The sequence below is a fragment of the Lathyrus oleraceus genome, chromosome 4 (assembly GCF_024323335.1).
Source record: "Lathyrus oleraceus cultivar Zhongwan6 chromosome 4, CAAS_Psat_ZW6_1.0, whole genome shotgun sequence".
Lineage (NCBI taxonomy): Eukaryota > Viridiplantae > Streptophyta > Magnoliopsida > Fabales > Fabaceae > Lathyrus > Lathyrus oleraceus.
In genome coordinates, this window is record NC_066582.1 from 16,357,804 (window position 1) to 16,368,403 (window position 10,600).

Sequence of the window (10,600 nt, forward strand, 5' to 3'; positions counted from 1 at the left end):
CAAACACGTTTCTCGTTATGTATAAACTATCAATCATGCAAAATCTATCTATTTCTTAACCTAATCATTAATTTCTACTAATTTATACAAAAACTCAAAAGAGTTTACAAAAATAAAAAATTTATAAATTGAGATTTTACTTCAGTGTTGAATGATCTCTTTGATGTACTTGATGTTGATGAAGAAGCTTTGAACTTGGTTGATTGATTTTGAGAGAATGTGAATTGAGAGGGATTGAGAGATATTTAGAGTTATTTTTTTAGAAGTGAGGAAGGAGAAGGGGTTCTGGCGCGTTTTAGAACAAATATCGTCTCAAGATGCATCTCTGGAATGTACACAAAGATGCATCTGTATAGTTTTTTTACATAAAGACGGAATTCTATTTTCTCAGGGTGCGTTCAGAGGGGGAATTTTGTATTATCACACGGTGCCCTATTAATACATAGGGTTCATTAAGAAATTCCCAAGCTCTATCCACATGATGGATTTTAGCTATAGGAAACCCGTTTAGGGCTTTGTTTATGTCCCTAATCAAAACTCCCAAGGGAGTTATATTTGTATCTTGCTCTTCTCCCTATTTATCTGATGGCTCTATAACATTTCAAATAGAGAATTACAATCAGTGTGCACCATGATGCGATTGAGCTTCATATCCTTAGTCAATTTCGTAGAATTTAACATACCTTGCGCTTCTACTAAGGTTGGAATTTCCATACCTCTATTGAGTCGAAGTTGCTTCAGCTATCGAGTCATCGTCCATGGTTAAGATTTCTCCCATGTGTCACTTCCCTTCTATCTCCAAGTTAGCATCAGTATTGATGATTACAATTCCATTGTTTTCATGTTGAGTAACATTGTCTTTGCTGACTATCCCCTTGCAATTAGGTGTTTTTATATGATAATTCTTTTGGTTCTTCACCATGTTTCTGGTTTGGGCCAAAACAAAGTAATATTGATTAATCGTTGTTTTGTAGGTTGTATCTTCATCCTTCTCAATTTGCTTGGTGGAATTGTCGTTAACGATGGTTCGTATAAGAATTCCTTCATTAGGTTCAGTTCTTCTTCTTTTTAGTCGTTATGGTTTGATCGAACTTTCAAATTTCTCGAAGATAAGTGAAATTCCTTCTAATCTCATTGTCTTCACTATGATTACTATGATTGACCTTTATAGTACCATTATTAATGTTAATCTCAAATTTGTTCTTTAATCGAGGAATCTCGTCTTGCTTATTTTGCCAGCTAATCTTCACCTCTTTTGGCCAGGTACCATTACCTTTTTTATCCTTTTAGACCAGGTTATTAGCTTTGTTGTTTCTCATAGAGGCTTTACTAATTGCCTCCTCTTTAACATTATGGTTATGTTATTGGTGACTGTGAGTACCCTCCCTTCCAGTTGCATATGTCTTGGTTCTAGAACTCTCAACATTGTATCGGGTAATTTGTTTGCTCCTACTATTTCTTTATGTCTGAAATTTATAGAAGCACACCTGTCATACCCCAAAGTTTGCCCTGCTTTTTTCATTTCATTTGGCCCATGGCTCATTGTATCTGCATATTCACATGACATAATCATCCATCATAAGACATTCATCCATAATTGCATTTTTTGGTCTCTATCATCCATATTGCCTATAAGTAAACCAGAAAATTATCACACAATTACTATAGGCAACCCTGCAAGCAAGAAAAATATTTTAAAAAATAGACAGATAAATTACGGAGATGCATCTCCAGTTACTTGGAATCGAAATGTTGGAAAATTCAAGAGATGTATCTCCGAAATTTCCTCCAACTTTTAGCTACTTCAATGGTGGTAATGCATACCACTAAACCCCCCAAAATAATGCATTGGTCGTTATTTTTAACCATCAAACACGTTTCTCGTTATGTATAAACTATCAATCATGCAAAATCTATCTATTTCTTAACCTAATCATTAATTTCTACTAATTTATACAAAAATTTAAAAAAGTTTACAAAAATAAAAAAACTTATAAATTGAGATTTTACTTCAGTGTTGAATGATATCTTTAATGTACTTGATGTTGATGGAAGAAACTTTGAACTTGGTTGGTTGATTGTTGGCAAAGTCAATCATGTGTAAACATAAAATCAAGAACTACTTAATTTCTTTATATATTTATATTATGGAACCTTAGAAGTATGTTTCATATTATTTAGATTCCATTTTATTCACAAGTCATGAACCATAATGTTTCCTATTTCAAGTTATTACATGTACTAGATCTTTTTAGTAACAATTTTTAAAAAAGATAAATTATCAACTATGTCATATAAAAAATACAATTTTGCCACTATTCTTTTTTCATGTACAACACAATGTGAATGATCTATCTTCATCAATATCAATAACAAGTGAATCATGCAGACATGAAACAAATGATTAATTATTTTGATACTATCTAAAAGTAGATAATCTAATAACTTTATATTCATTAAAGTATAATTGCTTTTGAATTTAATACTTTTATATTTATTTGCTACGTGTTGAAAGTAAGAGATGCTGATATGAAGCACAGTAGAGAATTATTTATCATTTTAAACAAAAATTATATCTCATAAATTAAAGTTTTCTCTATTTTTGAGGCCTAATATCTCCTTCCAGAACCAAGTGTTCTCTTTCCCTCCTAAATCGCAAAGAAAGCTTTAAACGAATTTAGAATAGTGTCTCAATCTAAGACAGCAGTAGCGATATTAGGCCTCAAAAACTTATAACAAAATTTACAATTTCTTTTATAAAAGAACACTAGGCCCAAACTTAACTTTCAGACTCAAAGTTTGTTTTTCTCTTTTACCAAGAGAGAAAATCCTTAAAGTTGAAACAATAATTGATCATTATATATAGTATCTATCCATATCATAGTAAAAAAGTGAATGTTGATTTTGCTCAAACTGAGAAAAGCTCAACCATCTTTAACTCCTCTACTTCTCCACTAAATGTTGCTTGGGAGAGCACAAGTTTTTGAAAGCTAAGTATCCAATAAACTAATGTAAACTCTGAACAGTTAAGTTCAACAAGCATGTTCTATCAATTACATTGTTAACTTCATCAACTAGTGTAACAATCTTGCAAAAATATATAAATCAACTGAGTGAAAACAGATAGCATACATGTGCAGTTGCAGGACATTCAACATAAACAAATAACTGGAAAATTTATATCCTCTTGACTAAAAATCGATAAATCAGTCCGAGTTGATTCAACAGCAAGCTTTGTCAAATTTCATGATATCCTTATTGTCAACATTGATGTAAGTAACTGCAGAGTATAAACTATCCATAAAACCAATTTCATGAAGAAGAAAAAAATCACTTCTTTTTCTTGAGTTGTTTCACTTTGGCATTAGGTTGGTCTCTAGATTTGCGTTTCCTGGTGAGAGCAAACTCGCCAAACTTATGACCGACTTTTCCCTCTGTGATCTTACAACGAATCATGGTTTTCCCGTTGTAAATCTTGACTTGGGAATCAACGAATTCTGGCAAGATAGTGGATCTTCGTGACCAAATGGATTTGTTCTTCAGAAGTTCTGGATTCTTTTTCATCTTGTACAGAAATGCATCTATAAACGCTGGTTTGCGGGACACAAGAGGAGGAGGAGGCGACGTCAGCTTCTTAGCAACAGCATTTGCGGTGTCACCGGCAAGTCCAAGAAACTGCTTGTTCAGAACCCTAAGCAAGTCTGTCGGCCTCATTCTTCCTATACAAACACAGAAATCAATCAAATTCAAAATCTTAAAATTTAACATTGGAAAATCAACCCAAAATGATGTACTTCACTTGAAAATCACAGTGGGACAGAAACTACACATAGCATCTTCTCAAAACCACCGTAAAAAAGGCCTTAGACGTGCGGCAGCAGTGGCCCGCCATGTTACCAAACATAGGCTTAATGACATAACTAATACACAAACAAAAACACCTCACTCATACAAAAACTACAGCACAAAAACACTTCACACAAATTGGTAGCCACAAGTATGAAGACCGACACTAAAACCATATGAATATTCATGCCAATTTTAATTCAAAATATCGACTAAAACCGGCCTCACAACAGGCAACTCTATGTTGTGAATTGCGGGGATTTAACGTGCAATTGCAGAATCACAGGGCGGAATGGGGCTGTGCTCTGCTACGGCGTTTCATTTTGCAGGGGCTGCTTTCGCAGCAACAAATTGTGCTGGAATTGCATTCGTAAAATGTTTAAAGGAAAACCTGGACAATTACTCATTGTTTTTGGCTTCGCTTTTCCAGGCAGCTTTTTTTTTCACAGGAACTTACTTGAGTTTGATGCGACTCCAATCAGCCTTGTTTCTGATACAAGGCCAAAGCGGAAGCTGATGCATGTGTAAATGAAATGCAACAAAACCTCTAGAAATGTACTGGAAATATTGTGTACAAAAACTACAAGAGAATATAATCTTTCCAGGAACACAATTTGCCATCCCCTAAATCCAAAATCCCTAAACCCTAAAACCCTAAACATTAACATAAGTGCATATAAAATGATACTCAGAGCGAGTAGAGTTTTGGGAATGAATTACCTTTGTGGGATTCGAAATCAAAGTAACCTAGCGCGAATCGGAAGAGGAAACGGAGGGTGCGAATCGAAAGAGGAAACGGAGGGTGCGAATCGGAAGAGGAAACGGAGGGTGTGAGTGTAGCGCGAGTGGGAAGAGGAAACGGAGGGTGTGAGTGATCGATACTGAAACGGGTCTGCACGAGTCACAACCCGGATTCAACAAACTGGTGCACTATTAACAACTAGGCTAAATTTTAATGTTGAATATGTATTAAGTATTAGTTAATCATTTTGGTTGAATATTCAAAAATATTTAATGTTGGCCTAACAATTAAACTCTTCATTTTATTTTATTTTATATTTTCATTTTAATCATTTAAATTATAAATATTATACATTAAGAAAGTTACAATTAGGTAAACTATCTGTGTAGATTTAAATTGTTTTTATAAATGAAAAATATAAAACCTTAATTTAATGGTTAATTTTTTTTTTAAATTGTTATATTTTGTAAATTAATATCTATAAGAAAATATTTAAAAGCATGAAAATTTGTATTTGTTCCGTTTGTAAAATATATTTCTTATAACAAATTTTTCATAATTATAATTAAATATATAATTTTGGGATATATTATTTTATTAATTTCTTCTAAACCGATTATTTTATATTAATTTATAACAAATTTTTATGACAACTCATCATAAATTAAATAAATATAATTTATCTCACAAAAAAAAATATCATTGATTGTTTATTATTTGAGATATTAATAACAATAAAATGATAATTATATCGAATAATTCATTATTTTTTTATTTTATTAATATTGATATTTGAAAATAGAATATTTCAGAGAGTAAACTATCTTTAAAACATTTAAGGTAAAAAAAATTGTTAATATATTAATAGTATTTTAAATATAACTGATATTTTTAATTTATTTTATAATTAATATAAGACCAATATAACATGTATCCTAAAGACATAAATTAAAAGTTAAATATAAAAAATAAATTATTAAAAATTATGGATTGATTTTATTAAAATTTGATAATTAAGTTTTTCGCTTTTTTTAACACACCTTTTATTTATAGGTTTCTTATCGTGGGCTCTTAGGACATAAGTTAGAATTACTCTTAATATAAATATTATTTATTATTTGTTTAATAATAAAAATTAAATTGTGGATTTTTTTTATTTGTTTCTTACCTTTTAAGTTGTGACTTTGTGATTGAGAATTTATTCTGTCACTCTGAAATTTAATCTAGAACTCTCATATATTTTTATAATGGCAAAGATCTTTTTTCTATTATTTATCTTTCAAAATTTTATATTAGGTAAAAAATATTCACTTTTGAGAACGGATAAAAAATTAAAAAAATCTGGTAGTTGTAAAAAAATCAAGTAAGAAAGTTTTGGGAAAAGGAGAAATTTATGCAATTTTACCGAATATTTTAAAAAAATCGATATGAGTTTTTATCGGTTTTTCTAAAAAGTTCTGTATTTTTTGCATTTTCACCGTATATTTTCAAAAAATCCAATATTTTACTGCATTTATCGGTATTTTCTATAAATTTATTGTATTTTTACCGCATATTTTAAAAAATTCAGTACATTTATATCAGATTTTTTGAAAAAACTGGTATTTTGGGGGAAATCTATATCTCTTACTGATATAGATAAAAACTTGCAGATATCTTGAAAATTCCAATATATCAAATTTTTTGCAATAATGTAAAAAATCATGTAGTTCGAAATGCTTCATTTGTGTGGTCCAGATCCTGATGGTTCTACTACAAAATTTGCACAATCTTTCACCACATACGTTGTATGTTTTACTTTCATATTTTATTTTTAACTTGTTCAATACTTAATAGGCTTTCGGCATTTCAGACATTGATAATTTATTTTGTATATGTTGTAAATGACAGATATTTCCCTTTCGATATTACGTGTTAGCATGGGCGCAATTCTTTGGTAAACAACATGATATTATTATTGTATTATTCATTTTGATACCGCAAATGGGATCAGAGAGAGGAAAGATAAATTGATTATAGGTTGTGAGAAAGGAGGGAACTACAAAAGGAAGGATTCATTTGAAGACAGTTATAGTATGAAAGTTAAATGTTCATTTATGTTTAGACTTGTGCCATGTGGTAGCGGTTGGAATGTTATGGTTAGTTGTGGGTTTCACAATCATAAACTAGCTAAGGACTTAGATGACCATGACATATTAGGTCGTTTCACAGATGATGAAAGACAGTTTGTGAATGACATGACAAAATACTATATGGCTCTCAAGCACATAATAGCTGTTTTAAAATATAGATATCCAGAAGACCTCACGAGTGTTACCCAGATGTACAAGGAAATATATACATACAAGACGAGCAAGAGAGGTCTGTTGACTGAAATGCAACATATGTTGATCCTTATTCATGAAGAGAAATAAATATATTGGACCAGAACCATGGACGATACAAATGTTGTTTATGATATCTTTTGGGCAAATCCTGATTCAGAGAAGTTGCTAAACATGTTTCATTTGGTACTTACTTTTTATTGTAGATTCAAAGCAAGCAGGTATTGCATCCCTCGATAATGTAAATTTTCATTTATTTGATTCTAGGTTGGAAGTTGTTTATTATTTATTGTACATACAAAACAAACCGGTATCAACTACCGCTACTTGAGATTGTTGGTGTTACATCCACGAAGTTGATGTTTTCAGTTGGATTTGTCTATATGGAACATAAAAAGGAGGAAAACTTTACGTGGACAATATAGAAGTTAAAAGAGTTGTTCCCTTTCGAGAAATTTCTATCGAAGGTTTTAGTGACTGGTCGGGAACTGGCGTTGATGAATGTCATGGAAGTTTGTTCCCAAACTCAACTCATATGTTGTGTTTGTTCCATATTTCAAAAAATGTTAATATGAAGTGTAAGGAGTATGTTGAATCACACAGGCAAGATCATGTTATGGATATATGGAACAACATCATGTATTCGAATAGGGAGTATAAGTTTGTGGAACACCTAAAGAATTTTGAGGTTGTATGTTTTGATATTCCTTTATTTATCCAGTGTTTGCACGAAACATGGTTGACACCATATAAAGAAAGGTTTCTTACTACATGGACTAATAGAGTCACTCATTTAAGGATCACAACAATGAACAAATACGTCGATGTGAATTTGAATACATTACATTACTAATTATAAAACAATGACATCCTTTTCCATTTATGTATTTTAGGGTTAAGTCTACTCAGTGGAGACTAAAAAACATGTGGACTACCAGCAGGGGAGATTTATGCAGAAGTTGGGATGTTGTAATATCATGTTAAAGTTGCAACCAGGTTCAATCAAAATATCATTTCAAAAAAGTATTGCCAACATTGAGCATCACTATAACACTCCATTTTACACCCTAATGCATAGATTCATTGCAATACAATGTATACAACACATTAGAAATGAGCTAGAAAGGGTAAATTTTGTTGGTTCTAACAAAGATGTGTGTGGTTGCTTCATTAGAACAAAACATGTGTTACCTTGTGCATGCCAACTTCCAAGTCTTCAAATACAAGGTGAGACGGTTCTGTTAGAATCGATTCATGTGTTTTGGAAGAAATTATAAATTGAAGAGCATGAGGTCACTCAAGAAAATAGTGGGACACAATTGGATTTAGAAGAAAAGTGTAAAAAGTTGAAGAGGTATTTCAGTACACTAGATATTTTAGGCTAGAGGGTGATGAAGAAAAAAGGTTCGGGAACTAACACATCCTTCCACAACTTCCATGTGTCCACCATCAGTGAAGTACAAGCCAAATAAGGGGAATTAAGAAGAGTAAAAAGGGTCAAGAGAGTGATGTGCGTCGTGATCCTTCCTAGTGGGAGTATGTTGAGGGCTTGCAGGGAAGTCAGACTATGAAGATATCATTTACGAAACCAACTGGATTTCAACCATCTAGCCAATTTTCAAAACATCTTTACTTGTCTCAGTTTCCTATTTTATTACACCAGTACATTGGTGACATTGTTGATGTAGGTAAAGATGGAAATTGTGATTTCCGTGCTATTGCAACTTTACTTGGATGGGTGAAGAGTTCTAGCCTTTAGTTCGAACGCAGTTAGATGTTGAAGTTTATCAACACCATCAAATGTATTCTAATGTGTTCTATGACACGGTATCTAAAATCATGAGTTTGTTGCGAGTAGCTATCTTGGGTATATAGGTTCATGAGAAGTGGATAACGGTTCTTGATATGGGTTACCCTATTTCTTATTGATACTAGATACAGTGTTATATTGGTCTCGTTGTCCAGGAACCTTAACATCACTTTTTTTCCCATTAGTGACATTTCCATGCATAGTTGTGAGTAGACACAAAATTGTTGCAGTTGGTTTGTTACCAACAATCATTGTGTTCAGGTTAAGTTGAAACTTGATTGTCAGTTGCCTCCCGTCACTGACCAATGGAGACATAACTGATATTGTAGCATTTTTTGCAGTATATGCATATATTTTATCGGGTATATTTTGTTAAAAATGTCAAAAACTTAAGAACTTTTCAAAACTCACCACTGCTTACCGAATTTTTCATATATCCGGAAATTTGGTATATATCGGATTTTTTAAAATATCTATTACGTTTTAGAGGTTGCCGGATTTTTCAAAACATTCGGTATACATGCATCGGATATTTTAAAAAACTAATATTTCTTTATGCAATTACCATAAAACAAAGTTTTTTATTGGAAATTTCCGGTATTTCTTCAAAAAAATCTCAAAATATTCGGTATTTTTTTGCAATATCCGATATTTCTTCATATAAATGTAAAACATTCGGTAATCTTTTAAAACATCTGTAGTACTTTTAAAAATCCGGAATTATTAAAAAAGGGCATAAAGATAAAAACATTGCTAATGTGGAAGTGTCACGTTAAATTTGGGGGTGGCAAGATAAATTGTGATGACATAAACAGTTTAAACAGATCGAGTATTATGAAAAACAACTCATTATTGGATATATTTTCTTATTATTGGAGTTGTTATTAGCACCTCTATTTTACTCATACGACTTTAACAATTTAATTTCTTTTAAAATATCCTTTTTTTTACTTCAAGTAATTGTTAATAGAGATACAACTAGTGTTTGTGGGATTGTTGTGAAAATACACGGAGTTTCCAATAGTAATGGCCCTTCGGGTCAGATTATGAGCTTACTGATTTAAAACTCTATGGTAATTTTTTATCCCATCCTATGAGGTGGAAAAACACTTTATGGAAAACTCAAAATTCCCCTCAGATTTCGGAGATGCACCTTGTCTTAAGTCAAAATATTAATTGATCCGGATATGCATCTCCAAAATATTTTAAAATAATACCCCATGCATCCCTATTTGAAAGGGTCATTTTAAAAATTTATTGATTCGGAGATGCATCTCTGTAACCTATCATAACAATACAAGTTAAGTTAGTTTTATGGTTACTCAGATGAAAATGGCGATTTATAAATGTTAAGGACCATGTTATGTGATGAGCATTAAACCATACAATCAATGTGCAAAAAATTACATATATAAATCCATATGGTCGAAATAACTCAGAAGTCGATACACAATGAAGTCGAAATACACAATTAAGTCGAAATAAGTCAAAATAAAATACAATCGATAATAAATCCAAAGTACAAATACTATCAACTACTACGTATGTCGGACTACAACTCAGCTGGCGCATCGGCCTCCTTAGCCCCTCGTCCTCTGATGTTGTCTCTAATACATCAATGCCTCTCATGCCTCCGTTATAATGGCATCTAGGACCTTCCTCACCTCAGAACCATCAGGAAAAATACCTATGTTAATGCGTGTCTGCGCAATCTCCACAATACAATGACATTTAGGCAAGACATCATGAGCATAATCTAAATGTGTCTGCTTCTCCTCTAGTATCTCCTCATGAGTTGGCCTCGGTGGATCTCCTAGAGCAACCTTCACCATATATATATATATATATATATATATATATATATATATATATATATAT

General features: G+C 31.9%; 1 protein-coding gene across 1 annotated transcript; it reads right to left on the reverse strand.

The window, feature by feature from the left end:
* Positions 1-3,007: 3,007 nt before the first annotated feature.
* LOC127138443 (ribosomal protein S19, mitochondrial) lies at positions 3,008-4,799 on the reverse strand. The gene is made up of 2 exons (XM_051064895.1): positions 4,567-4,799; positions 3,008-3,719 (listed from the first exon to the last, which is right to left on the reverse strand). The coding sequence occupies exon 2, from the start codon at positions 3,712-3,714 to the stop codon at positions 3,331-3,333; it is 384 nt and encodes a 127-aa protein (XP_050920852.1). The 5' UTR covers positions 3,715-3,719; positions 4,567-4,799; the 3' UTR covers positions 3,008-3,330.
* Between the last annotated feature and the right edge of the window lie 5,801 nt (positions 4,800-10,600).